Source organism: Zosterops lateralis, assembly GCF_965231275.1.
Source record: "Zosterops lateralis genome assembly, chromosome: W".
NCBI lineage: Eukaryota > Metazoa > Chordata > Aves > Passeriformes > Zosteropidae > Zosterops > Zosterops lateralis.
In genome coordinates, this window is record NC_139801.1 from 17,162,594 (window position 1) to 17,185,390 (window position 22,797).

General features: G+C 40.1%; 1 protein-coding gene across 1 annotated transcript in view; it reads right to left on the reverse strand.

Annotated features, from left to right (window-relative positions):
• The window catches only part of LOC310922234 (bromodomain and WD repeat-containing protein 3-like), a gene marked incomplete at both ends in the record, with an annotated part of 94,275 nt that overhangs the window by 49,445 nt on the left and 22,033 nt on the right, over positions 1–22,797 (reverse strand). Inside the window, 30 exons of the mRNA XM_083882693.1 lie at positions 3–109; positions 1,315–1,473; positions 1,931–2,028; positions 2,511–2,674; positions 3,518–3,670; positions 3,889–4,029; positions 4,353–4,409; positions 4,955–5,036; positions 5,120–5,245; positions 5,757–5,877; positions 6,573–6,728; positions 6,814–6,875; positions 7,294–7,405; positions 7,830–7,912; positions 8,117–8,241; positions 9,296–9,403; positions 9,876–9,992; positions 10,744–10,921; positions 11,543–11,619; positions 13,114–13,263; positions 13,875–13,968; positions 14,421–14,604; positions 16,186–16,356; positions 16,997–17,222; positions 17,623–17,751; positions 18,140–18,274; positions 18,715–18,868; positions 19,809–19,913; positions 21,341–21,381; positions 22,518–22,618. Coding sequence (XP_083738819.1) covers positions 3–109; positions 1,315–1,473; positions 1,931–2,028; positions 2,511–2,674; positions 3,518–3,670; positions 3,889–4,029; positions 4,353–4,409; positions 4,955–5,036; positions 5,120–5,245; positions 5,757–5,877; positions 6,573–6,728; positions 6,814–6,875; positions 7,294–7,405; positions 7,830–7,912; positions 8,117–8,241; positions 9,296–9,403; positions 9,876–9,992; positions 10,744–10,921; positions 11,543–11,619; positions 13,114–13,263; positions 13,875–13,968; positions 14,421–14,604; positions 16,186–16,356; positions 16,997–17,222; positions 17,623–17,751; positions 18,140–18,274; positions 18,715–18,868; positions 19,809–19,913; positions 21,341–21,381; positions 22,518–22,618 — 3,716 coding nt within the window. The remainder of the gene's footprint in view (positions 1–2; positions 110–1,314; positions 1,474–1,930; positions 2,029–2,510; positions 2,675–3,517; positions 3,671–3,888; positions 4,030–4,352; positions 4,410–4,954; positions 5,037–5,119; positions 5,246–5,756; positions 5,878–6,572; positions 6,729–6,813; positions 6,876–7,293; positions 7,406–7,829; positions 7,913–8,116; positions 8,242–9,295; positions 9,404–9,875; positions 9,993–10,743; positions 10,922–11,542; positions 11,620–13,113; positions 13,264–13,874; positions 13,969–14,420; positions 14,605–16,185; positions 16,357–16,996; positions 17,223–17,622; positions 17,752–18,139; positions 18,275–18,714; positions 18,869–19,808; positions 19,914–21,340; positions 21,382–22,517; positions 22,619–22,797) is intronic.

Consider the following 22,797-nt stretch of genomic DNA (forward strand, 5'->3'; position numbering starts at 1 on the left):
ACCTCCTCCAGGTGCTCGTCCTCTTCTGAGGCGCTCAGCAGCTTCCTCTTGACTCCTGCCCGAGGTTCTCTGCCATCCCCGTTGGTAAGTGGCCCATCAGGAGAGTGATCTAAGCAAACACAAAATAACCCCGCATCACACCACAGCCAAAACAGGACACAGAAAGTGGGATTTGCCTCAGTTGCCTTTGGGATTCTCCTCAGCTGCCTCTGAGGTGTGCTCAGGGATGATCCACTGGGAGCTACTCACCCTTTATGTGCTGTGGACACAAGCAGGTACTCTAAGGGGAAAATCTATCAAAGTAAACACAGTTTTTATCTGGAAGCAATGACTGCAAACTCTCCTGAGCAAGAGTTCAGTGAAGATCCAGGCAAAAAAAGGAGCCTGGAGTGACCAGGTTGGACAAAACATCTAAAACTCAGTCAGGTAAATCCTACTTGGGATGCCAAGGTAGGAACACTCTAAAATCCATTTCAAAATTAAATATACACAAAAATAACATTCTGCAAGCAGCATTTATTCCCTATCAAATGCATGTTCTCCAAAGGCTTAGTCCAGGGAATATTAATGGAAAGCATAACTCAAGAGAGTCAATGACCCAAGAAAGCTCACTGGGATTGCTGAACACCTTAAATGAAAATTAACTAAAATATCTTGCTGGCTTGGGACCCAAAATCCTACATGTTTTCAGGTTTATGAATCTGACAATGAAGATTAAATATCTTCTTTAAGACAGGACAGGAAAAGCTCACCTGCAGCATCCAGCACTGTCACAGCACAGGCATGTGGACTTGGGAAAGGCTCCAGGGTTCAGGAAATGCCCATGTAGTGCCCACCTCAGTGGAAACTCTGAGTAACTCATCCCCGAGATTACTACACCTGAACTGTTTCCCTTCTAATCACAACTACTTTGCTTTGCATGTGAGAAAAATATTTAAATGTTTTGTAAACATTCTTTTATTTTTGGTTTCAGCTTGATTAATAAAAGGCAAAGGTTTTGGGGTGGGGATTCTTTTGGTTTGTTTGCTTTCTGTAACTCCTGAAGGAACTGTAGGAGTTTCAGAGCAATCGAGTTTTCCATCTGGAGAGATTTTAAAGGACTTCACTAAAGTGCACATGGAATCATCTGCATTCCACACCTCAGGCAAGACACCACAGAGTAAAAGAGTAAAGTAAATTCAATTTTTTGGTATGGTTTAGGAATATATACAATGCTACACTGATGCAATAATCCCATAAACATCAGACAGAAGCAAGATCTTTCATCTCTAGTGAAACCAGTCAGTCAAAGCACAGAATCTTATTATTTCTCACCTTGTTTCACTGGTGTAGATTTGCTCCTGACTGGTCTGATTTTCCCTGGATCTATGGCATTTCCACTCTGGCTCTGTCCATTTGAGCCTGACGAAGATGGTTGTCCCTCCAGCTCTTCACCAGTGGCTGAACCCAGAGGTTCTTCTGCTGTATCTGAAACTTCAGATGGGACACCACAAGGGGACAGGGTGATTTTTATGCTCTATTTACAGGGCTGTGTCTAGGGAAGTTCTGTAAGCCCTGAGTTAACAGCCCAAGTCAGGGTAATCTCACCAAGCTGCTCTGCAGCCATGGAAAGACAGATTCCTCCAGAGTGTAACTCCAAGTAGGATTAGTTTAATTAATTATCCATCACTGCTGTAGAAGAGAGGCCCATACACAGGAAGTCTGGGCTTTTGTCACTGGAATAATTCTTATCATGGCCAGACCCAGGTTCCCAATACCCTGATCCTTACCCAGAACTTCCCAACAGCCAAACTCAGCTAAAACAACTTACAGACAACACATTTCCAGGACCTTACTCCTTCAACAGGCGGGTTTTACATGTGCCTCATGAGGACAAGACTCAATCTGCACAGACAAGCTGCTGTAAGAGAAAGGCTGGATTTCTCCTCACCATGAGATGAGACTGAAGAGTTAGTCCTGGTCAGGGGCAGTGAGGTATTTTGGTTTGGTTTAGGTTGAATCTTCATTTGTTTCTGTTTCCCTTTTGGGCTGCAAACACAGAATACCCCAAAGAGAGAAATCTGTTATCACCAAAGACTCAAATACAAAACTGATTTCTCCTGCAAAGTGATCTCTTTTTCCCTGGTGTGATAACACTAAAAACACCACGGTGCTGTTTGCTAAAGGTACAGAAGTTTGCAGGGACAAGATTTTATCTCCCCTTTTAAAACCAACAGTCAGTTTACTTAGATAATGTATCAGATGAAGGTAGGGAAGCGTTACACAACAGTTTCTCAACAGTTAAAAGGTAAAGAGACAGCTGATCATTAATTTCCTCCATAGGGAACACTTGTAACCACATCATCTTTCATTTACCAGAATTACAAACTACAAACTGAGCATGATTTTATCTCCCAAAAGAGCAAGTTCATTGGGAAATGAGCAACACTACTGCTGGTTATTCCCAAAAGCACATCTACCCCTGTCCTCTGGAATGGCACTGCCAGCCAGGCTCACCATCCCTGTTTTACCTGGATGCTCTGCTGGTTGAGGGGGAACTGCTGCTGCTCCTCAGCCGTTTTTGGTACCGAGGCCTTTTCCTCTTCTGACATTGCATTGCTGATTTGTATTCAGAGATGATGTTTTTCATGTGATTCTCAAATAAGGCAGAGAGTCGAAGGGTCATGCTGTAAATCTGCAGTGAGGAAAAATGGTCAGGCTTATTAGAGTTGAATAACTTGAAGATCAACCAGAAACCATCACAAAGATGTCCAGATTTTGTAGCACAAAGAAAAAATTTGCGGTGATGTTCCACTATGAGGTTCTTTACAGATTATTTCCTTCCATGGGCCATGTGTATTCTTGCAACAGAAAGTGTTTTCATAAAAGGATTTAATAACAGTACAAAATATTTCCAGAGTTGAAGGAAAATGGATTTCTGGATTACTGGAATACAGTCCCCTTTGTCAATCCCCATGAAGCATGGAAGCAGGCCTTAAGATAACTTGAATACAAGGGGAAAGCAATTGGATTTCATGTCTCCTCACCTTTGTTTTTGCACTAAATCCCTGGTGAACTGTCCTTACACCACTCTTACAGAGCTACAGAGAAGCAACCCAAAATGTCCTCAGTCCTAATTTCTGTAAACCAGATGTCAAAATCTTTAAACCACTTTCCTGTCCTCTTTCTAGGCCCTACTTTTGTGTAACCTCATCCACAATATGTGCAGTTATCAAGCTGATAGCCTTGTTTACAGGGATAAATAATTAAAAAAATAAAAGCAACTGGTGACCAGTTTTCTGTTACAAATATTGCAAGGAACAGCTGCAACAGTGACCATCGTCCCAGATGAAAATGGGTGTTAGAAGTCATCTGGGAGAGCAGAACAAAGCAAGTTTATAACCACAGAATTGGTGTATCCTTGTTTTTTTTTTCTTACACCAAGCAGTGTTTTGCTCTTCAGACCTCATTTCATGTGTTTTATTCATGTAGGGCCAAGGTCTTTGTTAAAAAACAGGCATTAAAATTTATTACTTACACGAGACTTTTTATTAGGAGTGTAAGCTTTAGAATTGCAGAATATTAAATTAATATCTTTGTAGAATTCCAAGGGACTGGTGTAGTTTCCTGCTTCCAAGGTTTCTTTCACAGTGCTGAAGTCCATGGGAGTGTCTACAATATCTTGATAATCCTGCGAGAACACACAAGAGAAAAATCAAAGCTCTCAAATCCTACAGCAGTAACATCACCTCAGTGTTCATCCAGTGGCTCAAGTTATTCTTTTACTTTGAGAGTTGTTGTAGATAATTCCCTGAAAACATCAGCTCATAAACAGAGAGGACAGAACTATGCCCAGCATGGATGTTCTGCCAAAGGAGGAACAATTCTGGATGTGGAAGCTGCACTTACAGGGTAAGAGAAGAGATCAACAGGCTGCCTGAAAGGCTCTGAGTCCTCTCGTTCATAAATCAGATTTAAGAGCTGCTGGCACTGCTCATTCCAAGCATCAGCACTGGCTTTCATGGGCTGCCTCTTCACTCTTCGTCTCACCTGCAGGGAAACAGGTATTGCAGATGGTATCAGAATATTCACATTGTTCCCTTGAAGTTCCTACTAATTTCCAAGCATTTCCCAATTAAAAACAGAAATCCTGGAAGATTAAAGCAGAGATGATGGCACAGCAATATGCAAATTAAACAAATGAAACAAATTTGCCTTTTCTGGTCATATATAACACTCAAACTCATGGGAAGATGCAATATTTCAGGTCCAGCATTGCTATATTTATCAGTTGCATGGAAATTTGATTGCTGGAGATATTTTTTTTAAATCAATTTTTTTTAAAAAATGACCAAAGCAGAAATTTTACTCACTCGTCTTTTCCCAGAGGAAGTGCCTGGAGCATCTGAATCCACATCTACTTCTGCCACCTAAAGGCAAAGGGAATGATCATACACATGCAGGTCTGGACAACCCTCAGCCATGGAAAAAGGGTTAAAAACCAGCCAACAACCACCACAGGGCACTTGGCAACAGGAACTACAGCACATTTCAAACTGCACTGAACGGGAGAAGGTGTCAGGAGAGGGAAGCAGCTCAGGGCAGTGATATCTTCCCTGGATTCTACCTGACATTTCACTCCAGGGATCAACTGATGGGAAATGACACAGAATTACATAAGGAAATCAGCTTTGCTGCCTCGCTGACAATGGAGAGCTGTTGTCCTGACTGAGTAACAGCTCCACTTCCCAGCTCTCCTCATTACTCATCCTTCCAACAAAACATCATGTACTGAGAGAAGACTAAAGACAGACAGTTCCAAGAAGCATTTTTACTTCAGGGAGCTTATTGTCCCAGGTGAGCTTAAACAGCCTCATCTCCAAAACTCAGTGCAATTACCCATAAAATAAAGACTCAACAAAAATCAAAAATTCTTTCATGTGCTGAATTTTAGAAGGGAAGGAAATTATCTTACCTCCTCTTCCTCATCAGTACTGCTCAGGTCTTCTGCTTTCACCTTGTTGTAGATTTCTAATATATCAGTACAGCTCTGATCTCTGCAGGACAATGACAAAAATCAAGGTACACAATGAAGGATCCAAGGAATTGGAGCTGTGGGGTCTGTGAGGTCCAAACTCACCCAATGAAGCGGAGCAGGACATCTGTCACAATTTTGGCTGCTTTGACTATGGGGCTGTCTGGCTCATTGAAAGTCCTGGCATTGTGTTCAATGTATCTTACCTCCCACATCAGGGCAGAGATTCTCCTGAAAAATACACAAAATTAAAGGAATGGGATGGAGAGGAAGGTGTATATTATTTTTCTTCCACGTTCAGTAGGATTCTTCAGTAAAAAATGGAATTAGGAATTCAGATCAAGCAGAAACAGGTGGTCCTCAGAGGGGAAAACAAGAGCAGGACATTATTTATTCCCAATTTTAATGGAAAAACTGAGATTTCCAGTTTCCAGCATTATTCAGTCCCCTTCTGGCAACTGCAACACAAGCAAAGACCCTGCTCAAAGGCAGCAGGGATGGAAACAAAGCAAATATGCTCTGCCTCCAACACAGAGCCAGGCTCAGGGTGTTAAACCAACACTCCAGATACAGCTACGGCAGCTTTTGCCTTAACAACATGGCCAGGAGAATTTATTATTCAGGAAGACTCACTTTGCCCAAGGTCAATCTGATCTCATGCAGTTGCTGAAGGGACTTTAAATAGCATTCAGCTCCACATATTAATAAATGCAATAAATGTCAGCTACAAACCCAAACTCACCTATAAAACCTGTTTTCAAGCCTCCTCCTGATGGTGGTGAGGTCAGTTGGATAAGCAACGACAGTGCAATACATGGGATAGGCACTAAGGTCCACTGGAACAGCAAAGGGATTAGAAATGTCTGCAAGACAAAAGACCACAATCATTTAGATGCCTCCAAGGGATGTTATACCAAGATTCCTTTTAATGGTTTCTGGGGTTTCTTTCAAAGAATTCGGCAAAAGCAACACAGATCTACAGCTGAGGATGTCATTACCCACAGGGCAGGGTTCCTCCTCTTGTACCATCTATTCCTACTCTTGAAAAAGCACTTTTTGTTTAAGTATCACATCTGAGATTCATGTGCTAGCAGCCAATCTGACTGAAAGGAACGTGGCATTTGCGCTTACAACAGGAATACTACAACACGCAACATCAAGTAAGAACACAGACATGTCCTGGGTGCAGAGGCAGAATTTAAAGCACAGTGTGCTATTAAATGGTTACAAACCAGTTACAAGGAATTTGGAGGTGAGGGTATTTAGTGAGGATTTGTTGGTTGGTTTTGAGGGCTTTAATTATATGTTTTGCTCTTTCACCTTTAGATATGACCCACTGGGAAGCCCCACTGAAAATAATCAGGTGAAGCCCCAGAAAAAAAAAGGAGATTTAGCTTGGAAACTGAAATATGAAATTTAAAAGGCACTTTTCAGTAATTTAGTTGAGTACATTTCAAATACTCCACACCAAGTCCCAGCATTCCATCCCATCTACTCTTCAGTCCTGTGCCACTTCCCTGATATTGTTAATCCTTCTCCCTTTTCTCTCCAAACATACCGAGGGAAAGAAGCTGCTCAATTCCTCGGATTACTCGTTCACATTCTTCATCTCTGGAATGGGCCCCCCATTCTCCTTCCTGGGGTTTGTAGAGAAGAGCTGTCAGCTCCTCTGGGGTCACAGGAACTCCAGCACCGACCTCCTCCGGATACACAGCTGAAGAGGAACAATTCCAGAGGGTAAATCCAGGGCCCCGAAGCTGTTTGCTTTGTGCAGGAACAGGAATCCAACACACACTTACTTCCTTCTGGGATTGGTTCCATGTCCCATGGACTCATCCTTTCTCTTTCATTGTTGTCCCAGCTATTAAAAAATTCATTCAAATGCACAAGTTAGAGCTGAATATAAAGACACACCTTTTCTTTACCAGATTTGACCCAAAAGGTCACTCCAGTTAGGAATAAGACATTTCAACTCCCTATTTTCCTCTTGTATCTCCTATACAGTCATTGCACTGCTGTTTATACGAGAAGTGTTGCTTTAGGAATAAATTCAAAAATTAGGTAAGTAAATATTCAAATTAAAGGAAATATTCTAAATATTCTAAAATAAATAAATAGTAAGTAACAAATAAGAAGTACAACATGTGAAATTAAATAAGTAAATAAAGTGTCTGGGTATGTATTTAAATGGAAAAAGGGATTCTAGTTCTTTATGTTCTTGATCCTATTTTTGATTTTCTCTGAGTTGTGTAGGAGCCTCAGGACATGGAAATACTCACTGGACACTGTAGCACTGGAAGGAACTATCAGGATATTCTGCCTGGAAAGGCTGCTGACTCTCCACAGTCCCAAACCACCAGGCATCATCAATGATACTGCGAAATCTATCCCCTGGAAGGGCAAACATTGCATTCAGAAAAAGAACAACATCAAGAATTGCTAAATATTTCCTTTTAGAGAATCAGCTCCCTCTTTTGTGAATGCCCTACTTCCATCCTTACATTTTGCACCACAGGAGTTGAGCCCTTGCCCTCAGGGCAGGACTTGCCCATCTCTGGAAATTACTCACAGCTGCCTCACTCCTCAGATCCCAACAGATCAGGAGATTCTCCTGCTCTCACTGCCCTTGGAACAGTTTCTCTCTTTTTTCTTTTTGCAACAGGAATTGCAGCAAACATCAAATAAAACTTTACAGTAATCTTTACAATATCATGTGTGTATAGTCCTTTGCATCATGTAATAAAGATACTGTATCCCATTAAACAGCTGCAGAAATGGTGCAAAACACATGGAACTGGGAAAAAAACCTACTCACCTATTTGCCAGTTCCTTTCTTTGGCTTCATTATAAAACTGATGCAGCACAAGGAAATCAATAACATCTGGCATATCGTGGTACCTTCAGGAAATAAGACACAAAAAAGTTATTATTACCCAGAAATACAGGTCTAGATGAACTACACAGTCCTCAAATTCCATGCATTTGGGATAACCATTACTGCCATCATCATGTCTTGCACAGGAAATAAGAAAGGAGGAGGGCGAAGCTTCTACACAGCAAGGAAAGCTCTTGAAGAATGTCATCAGCATTCCAGTGACTTACTTTATGGAAAAGGATTCTCCCGTCATTTTTCCTGTGATTGGATCCAGGAATGCAAGCTTCAAGCAGCAGAGTGTGGGAGGCCCAACTTCATATTTAATTCCTACAGTCTTCACAAATTCTTGTTCCTAGTTAGCAAGAAGCATGAAACAGCATTATTTTACCTTGCCAACAACAAAAATATCCATTTTAAAGTGAAACATATTAATAAAACCCAAATATGTTTCCACTCTACAGCAAAGGTAATTTCACCCATTAAATTTTCTCCTCCAAATACTAAAATCAATCACTGTCACCTCAAAAAGAAAAATGAAGAAGCTCATTCCCCTGGCAGGTTTGTGAACAGGATTTCTACAAATTATTTAAGAAGGTTCTAAGAAACAAACCCAGTTTTAAGCACACCAAAGGTTCTCCCTCACCTACCCTAGGGCCCTTCACTCTTGCACAGGGGGAAAAAAAGGAAATTCTTCCTCTGAAAACAGAAATTCTACAATAGTCTTTATGTTCATGTCCTGTCAAAGTCCATCCTAAGTGAACAGCTATTTCCTTTTCCTCACAAACTGATGATGACTTGGAAAATTACAGCTGGAATCACTGAAAATCTGGGACTGGTAACTGGGTATTTTCCCAGTAAAGTGATTATTTTCATTAACAGAACCACTGGCATGGTTAAGTGAATATGAGGACATATATGGGCTCTTCTCTTGATATGAAACTTGAGGAAAGCAGGAAAAAATATGGCAACACTGTGGATTAAGTCTTGGGAACTCATTCAAAGCAAGATCCAGTGTTTAAGAGAACTCCTGCACATATTTAGGTGTTTACACCATGATTTCTTATTTCTTACCACGGCATAAAAACAAGAAACAGAACTCAAATGCTCAGGTCACTGTAGAGTGGTGAGAGAACCACAAACAGCTCTGCAGTGCTGGGCTCTGAGTGAATTCAGTGTTCAAGCAAAAATAATTAGTGTTGAAAGAGACCACTGAGAATCAAGTCCAAAACCAGGAAGTGAACAGATGTAAAGACTTTGTGTTAATGAAAACTGACTTTAATATTTACAATTAAAACTTTGATATTAACATTTTAAAGCAATGCTTTCTTTACATTTTTTTATGCTGGTTTTTCACGTCAGTTTAACATTACAGACATTCAGCTCTTTGAAATATTTCTTGAACTTACCCTGAGTTCCATTTTGTTCCATGGTTGTTTTTGCATGTTAATACTATAAATTTTGGCTTTCCTCACTGCCCTCACATAAGCTTCATGGCCTTGCCTAAAGTAGATGATCTTAAAAGAGAAAAAAAAGAGAAAATTAAGAGTGAAAAAAATAGCAAATGAAGAGAAAAGTAAAGAAAATTATTTTACTGATTGTGCTCTTCCTGTTCATTCTATACCAGGCCTTATCCCTTTCAGAACACATTGCGCACTTATTTATTTAATCATAAAACACTCTTCTAGTTAAAAGTATTTATATCAGCCCCCAAATTGGCACCTGCTCTATGCTTTAAAACTGGGATCATTAAGAAATGTGCAGGTGAAGATGCACACCCAATTTTTACTGCTAATCCCAAGTTACCTGAGCAGAAAAAGGGACACAGGACCTGGATCTGTAAACAACAAACTGCCTGGGAATTAACAAAGTTATCAAAACTCAGCCTGTCCTGAGCACAATTCCCCACAAATATTGCTGGGTAGAACAGTCCCAAGCAAGCAGAGATGCTGATTCCCCTGGGAATGTGGGAATTGCTGAGGGCAGTACCTCATCTCCCATCTGGGGCACGAAGGGCGAGCGGCGGGGAATGGTGTCCAGGATCCACTGTGGGGCCAGCCACTCCTCACTGGGCTCCCCTTCCAGGGACAGCAGCCCACTGGCTTTCTAAACACAGAACATCAGGAGATGATATAGGTAAGTTACATACAGAAGTTAAATATTTGCATTAATTTAGACTGCAATCAACACAATATTCAAAATAGAGTTAATTACTATGGAAAACTCATCATGCAGCAGTTACTGCAGGTAGGATACAAGGAAAAGCAAATTGTGGAGTGTCATCATTCCCAAAATCTCCACTAAATAGCAGAGAGTAAGACAGGTTTGTTATAAATATAATTGAAAATTAAAACCTTCATAAATCATTAAAATGCCTTAAAACATTAATAAATCATTAAAATGCCCATGGCAGGGCAGTGGGATAAGATGATCTTTAAGATCTCTCCAACCCAAACCATAATAATTTCTATAATAAAGAAATAAATTGTATTTTTATAAGTATTCTAAATGTCTTAAAAATATACCAGGAAGAAGAAATCTGACCACGTCAATACAATATATATCTATTATAATTTTACAACAAAACCACCCTGTTGTAAACCTGACTGTGGTGAAGAGCATAAATCTGGGAGAAAAAAATGGCATTTGTAATGAAGAACCACCTGTGGGAAATATGGAAGCACAATAAAACAAACAATAAAATTTCTTGGTACCACTGGTACCACAATTACTGTGATCTCTATAATTTTTTTTTACTCTCTACCCATTTATGAAAAATTTTACTTTGAAAACAACCACTAAAACCCAATTTTATATTAATAAAATACAAAAGACACTAAGAATTACACTTGCTGACCTTTTTCCTTGGCTGTTTAAGTTTCCTTCGCTTTGGCTCCAGCCCTTTTGTTCCCTTCATATTTTCATCTTCAGAACTACTACAGATTTTCTGAGCTGCCTGCCTGGTTTGTCTCTTTGGAGGCTGCAGATTAATCCCAGCATCCGCTGTCCAGTCTGAATATTCACTTGATGAATCACTGCAGATAATGAAAAAGTTGTAAGAAAGAGAACAGAAAACTTCAGTTTCCCCACAGTGGATTGAAAAGTCCAAACATTCAACCTGTTCTCCTGGTTCTGCTCAGGATTAACACAGAATTTTGTTATGTGAATTTAAAGAAAAACAAGTGCTCTCTGATTTGTGATTTCAGTAAATTCTTTCTATCAATTTGAAACTCACAATAAAACTACATCTATGGCTAATATCAATTCTCATTATCTCACTGATTCACAGACTGACTTCATAAGAACTGGCAGCAAAAAATGCATGAAACATTGAAAGAACTAGAGCATTTCCCTAAAAATACAGTTCTGACTTTTTTAATACCAAATGATACATGTACAGTATTTATATGGCAAACTGGCATTGATTTTTTCGAGTAGCTCTTAATTAAAGACAATATTTTCTTATAAAAGGTTTTTTAGAATTGTTTTTGACTTTGAAAAGAAAAAGAACAGAAAAAAATCACAGTGTAAAATGTTTCATGATGAACTGGTTAAAAATCAGTCTTTAAAATGAAGTCTGAGTATCTCAATATCAACTGTCCTACTTAAATCCCATAATAAACCAGTGTTACCAATTCAGAGCCCAGTGGAGGTACCTGGAACTGCTTTCACTCTGCCAGGCTGCCACAGGATCATCCATGGATGCATCACTTGTGCCAACAGTCTCATCTTCCTAGAGAGAAAACAACAGGATTCACTCTGGGGCCAAGGGTAAAATGTATCATTTTTGTTTGCAACCCAGTTGTGTCACCTGAGGAAAGCTTTGTATTCAAAGGCTGGTTGAGCTTTAAAGAAATAAATTAACAATTTCTTCCTATATCTTAATTAATATTATAATATATCCTTATATAGCTCTTACAGAAACAAATGTGAATTTTAATTATATCAGAACTATAGAATGAGTTCTTAAGTGTTTGATTAATAAATTTTAGTGCCCAGGGCCCAGCTTTTTGAGCTGTTCTGTACTTTCAATGCATTTACAAAGCAACAGTATTCAGTCTCTTCCTTAAGGAGAACAAGTTATATTTATCCGGTATATTTTAAGTTCTTCCCTTGCCAAAATCAATGATTAATACCAATATTCAATCTCTTTCAACAGCAGTCTACAGATATAGATGAAATCAAAGCACTGCAAAATGAAATCAAAGTCCTGACCTAGAATCCATGGGCTGAATGAAATCCCAAAATAGCAAGTAGTTTAACACAACCCAGTTAAATTTACTTGAAAATGTTTCTGGTTTCCAAAAATACAGAAGCTGTTTTAAGCTACTTTTGAACACTGTCCTGGCATTTAGGTAAATGATCCTTCACTCTCCAAGACCAACATGCCACAGGAACACCACGAATCCCAGAGACTCAATGACCTGAGTGTTTCTTCCCATGTGGAGAATCACAGAATATCCTGAGCTGGAAGGGACCCACAAGGATCAAGTCCAACTCCTGGCCCTGCACAGACACCCCAACAATCCCACTCTGTGCATCCCTGGAGTGCTGTCCAAAGGCTCCTGGAGCTCTGGCAGCCTCAGGGCTGTGCTCATTCCCTGGGGAGCCTGGGCAGTGGCTGACACCCTCTGGGGGAAGAACCTTTCCTAAAATCCAGCCTGACCCTGCCCTGGCACAGCTCCAGCCATTCCCTGGGTCCTGATACTGTCAAAACCTCTCTGGGTTCCCAAGACTGCTCAAAAAATCATCAAGAGAGGCTTTGTGATGGCATCAGCAGCAATTTGAGGATTCGTGGATGAATTCTCTCAGGCCCCATCGATTTATAGGGATTCAGCTGGAGCAGCAGATCCCACACAAGTTCAGGGCTGACTGGGAGTTGATCACTCTCAGTCATGGCCCTCCAGCTTAGAGCACTGAGACCTCCTTGCTCTATCATCCATGTTGAAGATGGAGACAAAGGATGTGTTAAATCCCTCTGCCCTGTCCCTGTCTGTGAGGTGACCATCCCCATCCTGGAATGGGCCAATGTTATTTTTACACTGCCTTTTGCCACGAATACATTTGAAAAACCTCTTTTTACAGTCCCCCCCATCAGTCCTGGCAGCTTCACTCAAACTGAGCTTCGGCTGCACAAACTTCCTCCCTCCAGCAGACACGCGGAACCTTAACGTGCTCTGGGATTTGGGAACAGGGAAGCTGTTGGAGGCTGCTGGGAGGCTCGGACCTCAGAGGAGCTGTCGGACTCGTGGCATGCACAGGGGTTCTGGCTGGCTCCCTGCTGGCTGTGCTCGATGGTGGAGCGGGTCTGGTACGCGTGCTGCTGCTTCCGCTGGTTCCTGCGCAGAGAGCGGCCGCCTCCTGCCTGGAATTCGCTCTGCCGGGGAGACAGGAGCACAGACAGGGACAAATCAGGGGATTACTCATGAGTTACACAGTTACAAGGTGCCTGGTTACAGTGGCTGAGTGTTGCACCCCAGTTACAATTGAGCAGTAAGAAATCATTGTAGAATTAGACAATATCTCTGACACATTGTGGATGTTTTAGGTGTGGATTTTTGGTTCAACAGAAATTCTACTTTATAAAGTAGCAGTCTTTGGAAAGGAAATTATTGAAAATACCATTTTTTTTTCTATAAAATTCCTGCAGTCTCTGCATAAGATAAATCCAGCCCCTTGTAAAAGTTTGGCACCTTTACTTTCCACAAGTCAAACTGAAAATCCACTGTGGCTCTGCAATTTTCCTTTCCCAGCATCTTCCCACCACTGAAGCCTCAAGGATAGAAATTTATCACTATTTGGATATTATAGACAGCAAAATCACAGTTACAGAAGGAAGAAGACAGTGAGCCAGAGAAACAATTAGGACTATTGATCTTCTAAATAATTCAATAAAATTTGTTTGGGGTTTTTTGTTGGTCTTATTTTGTTGCTCAGTGCTCAGAACTGCTTCCCACCCAAGTTGTCTCTTCCAGGGCATTAACTCACCCGTTGTAAGGTGTGGGATGGCTTTCTCTTCTTGTCAGCAGTGTATAAATTGATTTCTATTTCACCTTTGGCAGCTCGACATTCTTCCTGGACCCTAATTATACATAAGAAACACACATTATATTCATTAAATCATCATGGAACTCAACAGCCTCCTTAATATACACATTAAAATACTTGTGCTGCTCTAAGAAATCTGTGCATAAATCCCCCTAGCAGCATCCATCCATTCACTCCTGGAATCACAAGTTAAAGAAGCAAACTCATTAGCTGAGCAGCCGTAATTATTTTCAAATGTATTAAAATTATTTTCCAGTCTTTTTAAAATAAAGCTTGAGGGAAATGTGGTATTTGAAGTACTGAAGAAAGACTGAATTGTGAAAAGAAGGAATTACCATTCTCAACTCTCCATTCTGATCTCAATATTCCAAACAACCCAACTAACCAAGCCCCAAAGCTGACGTGTTACTGAAAAATCATTCCAAGAGTGTGGAAGGATCATTACACATCACACAACTGAATCTCTCGTCCCATTGAGCCTCTTACTTGCTGATGCCTGGAAGGAGCTCACTGACCACCACCCTCCTGCTCCAGGCCATGAGGTCCCTCTCGGTGGCCATTTGGCTGCGGGGCGCGTTGTGGTGCATCTGCCGCACGCCCTCGATCTGCCCGCTCCGGCGCAGCCCCACGTTGGGTGGGGAGGCCACGTCCAAGCCTGGGCTGCGAAGAGCTGGGGGAGACATAAACAAAGAGCTTCTTCACCTCCATGAACCACCAATAAAATCATGGAGTCACAGGATGGTTGCGTTAGGAGGTCAAACAGTGCCAGCCTCTGCCATGGGACACCTTCCACTATCCCAGGTTGCTCCAAGCCCCATCCAACCTGGCTTTGGAAACCTCCAGGGATCCAGGGTCAGCCACAGCTTCTCTGGGCACCCTGTGCCAGGGTCTCCCCACTCTCACTGGGAAGAATTCTTTTCCTGTATCCCATGCACAACTGAAAGCTTAGGAGCTTTAATTTGTGGATTAAAATTTAAAGGACAGCATGAAGATTGATAAACAAAGGTTGATAATAATGGAATCACTGCCATCATTGTCCTTACTTATCCCTCAACACAATTCCCACAGGCCTAAATATGGTAAATCACATGATAATATTGCATTTATGGTTGTGCAAATGTAAAAAATTCTGACTATTTAAATACATTATACATACTCCAATTAACTTACTCAAATGGGCAGTTCATGTGGACAAAGTCATTGATCAATGCAAGTTCTAGAAGGGAACTGCTTTAATTTCCACACTACTCATATCTGGAAATTCCTTTACACAACTACAGGGACACACAAATAAAACTGCGAACTGGGGCTGTACAATGCATCAACATATCCTAAGCAGCAGAAAAGACTTTGTGTGAGCTGAAGCTGCCTTTTAGGCAACCTTTTTGAAATATCAATTTAGATTAAAGCAAAACTGCATTTTTATATTTTTCCCTGGTATTTTTTCCCTAATATTTTTCTTACTCCTTCTTGAATTGAAACACAAGCAATTCCACATCCAAATCCTAATGAGCTTTGCCAGGAAATCTACTTCAAACACATGTAATCAGTCATTTAACCTAGAAGTGATTTATTAGCAGCTGTGAATTCTCCCAAGGCTCAGGCTGACTTGCAACACAGTTATGGGCATCTGCTCCCTCCCATCAGCTGCACTCACTCAGCTGCTCATATCTGATTGAGTGTGGTTTCAATTTTTAATCACTTTGTGTATTAAAAATAAAATCACAGTAGCAGAACACTTACCAGGAGAATAATCTGAAGCTTTCTAAGGAAACACTAAGACAGAGCAACATGTTTATTTTATTAGCACTGATACTCATTTGTGCTGCAGCAGGAAACCATTAGTCTGTCACAATACTGTATTCCACTGACAGCTCCTAATTATACGCTTTCATTTTGGGATTTTGCAGTTATGAAGTTTCATCTCTGCACTGATATCAAGACAATACAGTGAACTTCATGCTTATTTTTCAGAAAACTGGTTTATAGCAGGAATAATTCCAGTCTAATAATTCCAAGCAATCAGATACAGCCCAGTTGGACCATTTGGTGCCTTCAGCTGCCCCTTAAATTTATAATTCCTCTGTTGGAATCCACAGAACATCCTACTGCTCCACAGGGGTTAACAAGGTGTACAAGAAGAGGAGAGAAAAGCATCCTCAAAGACACCGTCTCATAACTGCCATTAACACTTTGATCAGTCCTTCCTGTGATAAGAAAGGAACTGATGAAGATAAGGCTGGATACCGACCTCCATTAACAGAGTGGGATCTGTTGAGTGGAGGGTTTGGAAAAGTTTCTCCTTCATTAATTAGCCTCAGATCTTGTTCCCTCTGGAGCTCTCTGATCATTCCATCAAGGATACTCTCATCCTGGTCATTGGTTTGCTGCCCGATGACTTGTTCAACCACCTCACCATCACCTTGACAAGAACAAAGCCACAAATGCTGATAAAATGATGGATTTCTGTATTAACAAACACCCTAGAAATAATTCCATTTAAAATTCTGCACCACTATTTGTCTGCTCTGCAAAACATCTGATCACCAGCTGGCTTTCTGCTATCATATAATAAATGGAGGCAAAGATTAGAAGAGAAGTTACAATAAAATCTCAAAACTCCAGACCACATGTAGAACATAAACACAAACCCTTAGAAACAGCAGAAAGAAATTATGCTTTAGTAGGTAAGAATGGAAGGTCTTTTTTGGGGATCAGCATTTTGCTACAGTTTGTGTCTACAAGAAAAAAAACAGTTTGAAAAAACAAAAGCTGGTTTTCCATGTCTTCCTCACCTTCCTGCTTTCTTTCTCACATCTGCAGTCACAGAGATTAATAGACAATGCTTTAAACATCTTCCATATATCTGGGAAAAATCCACAGATTTTGGAATTCTCTTGCCTCCTGTCAATTTGATTCCACACATAACCCCACCCCACACCCTCTTCTACCTGTATATTGAATTTAAACTATTAATTTATGCATCCTCACAGTACCATCCCAGGAGCTGGTGCTCAATACTGTGCCACACTTGTATTATTCATGAGGTTCAGACAGAATACCATTAGCCACATATCCCAGCTGAGGAATAAGTTGTTCATCCTTGCAATTTTCCCTCCCTGGCACCAGCCGCTGGAATCTTGTGGGATGAGGATTTCCATCAACATCCACCAGGAATGGAGGAGGCATAAGGTGTGGAGCCTGTTGAGTCTGTTCATCCAGCACATAATTATTGGCATCCCGGATCAGGGGCCGGTAATCCGTGTGGAAGAACATCTGATCAGGAATCTGAAAAAAAAGCAATTTAGAAAATAAATCAATGGCCACTTGCAGCTGTCTTGCTGCTCTGGAATGGCTCCCATAAACCACAACTCCTACACTTGGGATCAGCACAAGGAATGCTATGACAGAGAACAGATTCCTACCACAAATGTGGTTTATTACCAAGGCCTGATCCAGAAATTCAACAGTAAAATTGGCCAAGGGAGGTGGACAGAGAAGTAAATGCTTTTTTCCTCTATCTATAGAGTCTTTTGTCTAAATCTTTTTGATTTAGATAAACAGCAACTGCTCCATGACCTAATTATTATTTTGTCTGGGGCAGAGTGAGGGAATAAGTTATAACACAAATACTTCTAAGACAAAATCAGGTCAAGACAGGGAAGAGTTTAAAATTCATTCAACCCACCTTTTCATAATATTTATTGCATCCAAAACCAAATAGTAGCAGATGTCCATGAGAGTCTGTGCAGGCAAAATGCTGCCCATCTGGTGAGAACTTGCAATCAAAAACAGCTCCATGGCCTTGGCCCTCAATCTGTACCAAGCACAGAGAATTCCTTTTACAAACACTGTCTATAAGAGCATTTTCACAAACATTTCCCCTGTGCTCCAACATGTACTGAATCCTCATTCTGTGATTTCTCATCTTGCTCAAGACTGATTTACACTTTTATTTATTAAACTGAATAAGAAAGTAAAACTTCACATTTTCTCTCTGTCCTGAATTTTCAGCCCAACTTTTAATGTATGTTCTAGAACAACCACCTAGAAGTCTACATTTTATGTTAATGGCAGACAGAGGGCGAGATCACCAAAGATCTCACAGCTGTACTGGCTCTGGAGTTATTTAATGAAATCTGCTTTTGTCTCAAGACCAGTTTTGTGAAAAAAGAAAAAAACAAACCTTCTGTGATCCTTCTTACCATGTTAAAGTAATTGCGAATTTTTGTTCCTTTGTCTATATCCCAAACAAAAATATTCCCATCGTGTCCCGCCGAAAGCACAATCCTTTGGTCAAAGGGATGAGCCTCCAGAACAAAAACTTCATCATCATGACCCTGCAGTGACAGTAGAGGGAAAAAAAGAAGTTTTATTTCTCCATGTGGTATCTCCAGATGTGCTGGGAATTTCTGAGAGGACATCCCAGATTAGGGAGCCACCCAGGACACCTCAATTTACTGGAACTGTGCTTGGTCACCATTCCTGCCATAGGTTTGGCAGTGTCACTGATCAGCACCACTGAGATGGGGAGGGATGGGGAGGAAGGAGACATCAGGGCACAAATGGAGCCTCCAAAGGGGTTCCCTGTCAGCCAGCAATCACCAAGATTCTGCACATCAGCTCTTTTCCCCATGGTGCACTCTCCTCCCAGCAGGCAGGGGACAGCTGGATACTTCAACACCAAATCCTTGTCATGGGAATGGTGATGAGTTCAGCCTCAAATCAATCTCAGAGTGAACTACATCCACTTGGGATTCCCCCCTGGAATTGTACTCACAGATAAGCTATGGAGAAGCTGTCCTGTGGACGAGTTCCACACTTTGAGGAGGAAATTGTTGACTGCAGTGATGACAGTGGCATCGTATCGATCCCAAGCCACCATGGTAACCTTCAGCTTGGTGACCTTGTCCTCTCCAGATGTCACATTGTTTCTAAGGAAAGCAGCAATTTAAAAAGGAATGAATCAGTAACTACATATGGGAACATTTAGGAGAGCTAATTCAGTATGAAATTCAGGGGAGGATGGATCACAGGTACCTCTGTGACTCTGGCTAAGGCAGGAGAATGAAGGATGGCTCTGCAGTGGTAAAAACCGAATACGGGAAATATTAGGTGCCACTGAGATTTATAGAGCTCTATTTCCTTAAAAAGGACATTTTCTCCTCTGTTCCTAAGCCATCATCCTTCCCTACCCCAATTTTTCCTTTCATCTCTATTAGGCTTTTTCCTACAAGGCATTTTTCTTATCAGTCATCAATATAAGTAAACTCCACAATGAGCTAAATAAATCCAACTCACACTTCCAACTGCAAACACTGCAAATGCAATCACTGAAATATGGAGAATTCTGCAAAGCAAGTGCCTAATTGATTTCTCCATTTCTGCTCTTTGTTACTGTGATTGTTCAATTACAATTCAATTACAGGGCACTTAAAGAAGTCACTTGAGAATCTCAAAAAGAAAAATTCAAAGCCCTAATTGAACCTGAGAACCAAACACTAATTTTACCTCTTACTTAGAAACCTAAGGTAGAAATACAATGCTAAGAACCATGTTGGATAGATATAGATATATAAGCAAATGATCACTGGGGCTCTACCAAAACCTCCTTCTGTGAGATAAATTGTTTGACATTCTTATTTCATGTGTAAAATCTTAAATATTCCTCAATTATTAGGATAGGGAAGTACCAACAGATTATTATCTATTTGGGGGTGAATTAACTGTGTAAGTTGACAAAGCCACAACGTTTTCAATACATGCACGGAAATCAACTCAAAATGGAAGCAAATAACCAGTTTTCAATATAATGGAGGATTTAGCTTGCAGGTAAATGTGCCCATGAGGTGTGTTCTGCTTGCTTTGCTTTACCCTGTCATTTTTGTAGCCATATCCAGGACTAGACTCTTCCAGTCATGCTGATGGTAGTACCAGATTCTTGCTGTTCCATCCCTGCTTCCACTGACAAACCTTAAGCTGTGGGGCAAAGATATAAAAAGCCATGAAATTCTGAATAAAGATGTTTTCAGCCCCACATGGACACCAATAAATTATATATATGCACTTGGAAGCATGTACTTGTACATCTCTACTTCTCTTACTCATGAGGTTAAAATTTTCCTATCAGATACTGTAGGGTACAAGAGAGTTTCTAGCCCACAACATTAATTACATTTGGCTCCAGCAGCAGATGGCCTTGGAATGACTTCAATGTCATTATTCATATGAGCTACACATTCCCTTTTTAATGACATCAGCAAATCCCTGGAGCAGCTGAGAGTGGCAGCAAAGAAAGGGAAACTGCGTGCCAGGAGTCTGGCATAAATTATAATGCATTAACTTAGGGACAGGGTGAAGACAGGCAAGGGAAAGAGCCAAATGGAGCACAAGGAGGTTGTCCTGCCTGTGGAGCTGAACAGGAATATTTTAATTTTTAAACCTCTCCTTATTTAAAAATTTCAAGCATGCAGCAAATGTATTTAACCACATCATAATGCTTTGGCCATCAATGTCACAGAAATAATTTTTGTTGAGAAACTGAGAAAAAAGCTCCTCAAGTAATACATTTTCACAGGATGGCCAACACCTTTGGAAGTACATTCCATTTATATACAAAAATATACTTAAAAGGCAAATCTATTCAATTTTGTGAAGTAATTGTTTCACCTTTTCAGTTTCCCTGATCTGATTTTTTTCACTGTGATGAAAGAGTTTGAAAATGCTTGTGACAAATTAATTTTCTTCTTAATTTTACTTCTTTATATTAAAATAAAAAAGAAGGTACCCCTTTTCCATTCAAAGCATCATTAGAGAATATAATTTTCAGTGAGTATGTGACCTCATTCCCTCTCACATGGCTTGGAAGGAACTGGTGGTACAATTACCCCAGCACATTCCCACATAATTCCACATGACAAAGCTCTCCAAGTACAGGTGCACAGCTACAGTTGGGCTTGGAAGGCTCATCCCTTAAAGGCATATCCCTTAAACCTCCTGCTCAGCAAAATAAGGAATAGGAGCAAAAGCTGAGATAAAAACATCTATATTTACTAGCTTTTGCTTTAGACTACATTGATTACATTGCTCTTCCTCCACAAGCAACCCCTCTGTGGGGGCTACCTGGGAAGGTTCTTACACAGAGAGGTTATAAAATTTGGGTCCCAATTTGGTGTTTGAAAAAAAAATAATTAAAAGCACAGTTACAGAACATTTTTTTGTTGTTACAGCAGAGGAAAATGAGTTCAAGCTTGTGGACATGACACACATCTTGTAACACACTGCAATAATTTGTCCAAGATTAAGCCAAGTCCACGGGTAAATCTTCCTGTTGTGCCAAATTTTCCATGAAATGTTGTTTGGAAAATTAAGTATCATCATTGTCAGGTCCAAAACCCAGCACTTACCTGTCACCATTGTTACAGAACTGCACTGCAACCACTTTGTCCTAAACAGGAGGAAGGAAAACAACAGAAGTGAAAAATAGCCTAAAAGATCTCCATGATGAGATAACTTAGCAAATAAAAAAAAACCTCAAAAAACTCAAGTACAGAAAAGTTGTATTTGAAGTTAAAACTTCCCCAGATACACTGTGTTAAACACTGAAATAGAAAACTTCAGAGAGGTGATGGTTTCCTGCAATTTTTAGACCTAGTATGAAAGTGCATCAAAAAAATTAATCCAAAAAATGAAAACCTTGGCTTTATTAACACTTACAAATCGTTGAGAAACAAATGTTATGTTTTAGACATAGTTTTGCCCTTTTTTTAATTTGCCAAATACTTGTGCTGGCTCCATGATTTGCTCTCCTTACTCCCACTAATGTTTATCTCCTGGTAACTGGGATTTGTTTTAGGGGGGGCTGACAGCTGTCTGCAGGATTAAGAGTGGACTTAAAGAAATTAAAGGAATTACAGCTTCTTCCAAACCTGTTCAATACAGAAAACATCTTTTTCTTTTGTGAGCAAAATACTTGTTAGATGTGTTGGCTTGGAGACTTCAGTGCGAGAGCCACGACTCCCACTGAAGTTCAGGGAATCAATTTAGACCTTGGGCTTAATCCATAAAATGTTCCTGAGGTGGTAAATTTGTAGTTTGAATTGTTACGGGAACCTTTCTGCATTATTATGAAAAAAATATGCTTTTAAGCTTTATTTTTTAAATGAAATTACCATCATGATGCAAATTTTGACAGCACAGTCCAAATTCTGAATTACTTTGTCTTATGTGGATTTAACTAAACATTCAACAGCAAGTTTATTGGAAAAAATGACATTGTGCATTAAAACTGTATTAATTCCTCATTCCAACACAGACTTTTTTCAAAAATAAGGGAAATCACTTGGTCCCTCAGTTTTCTGAGGGAATGAAATACATAAAGTCTACTTTGCACAAACCTCTTGACTCAGAGGGATTTAAAAATAAACATCCCACAAATTTCCAGGCATTAAATACCACAATGTTGAAAGCTAAACAAATTCTAGACAGTAAAAAAAAAATAAAATAGGATGTACAGAAATCAAGTTCCTGAAATGAGGAAAATGTAGGGGGGGAAAGAGATTTTCTTTTGGATTTGCCTCCTACCGTGTGAGATTCCAGCTCAGCCATTTTCTCTGGAGATTCTGAGCCCAAATAATAAATTCTTATCACGTGGTCAGTACTCCCTGTTGCAATGAACATGCCACCTAAAACAGATAATTCTCTTTGAGAAGAAAAGTCATCCAAAGAAAAACTTATTTAAACTTCATTTACTTTAATTTCAGAATTCTCATAATTAGTTTTAAATTTCAGAATTTGTTTTAAACAGAAAGTTTCAATGTAAACAGGTAAATGTTAAATAAAATATTTAAACGCAGTTTCAATA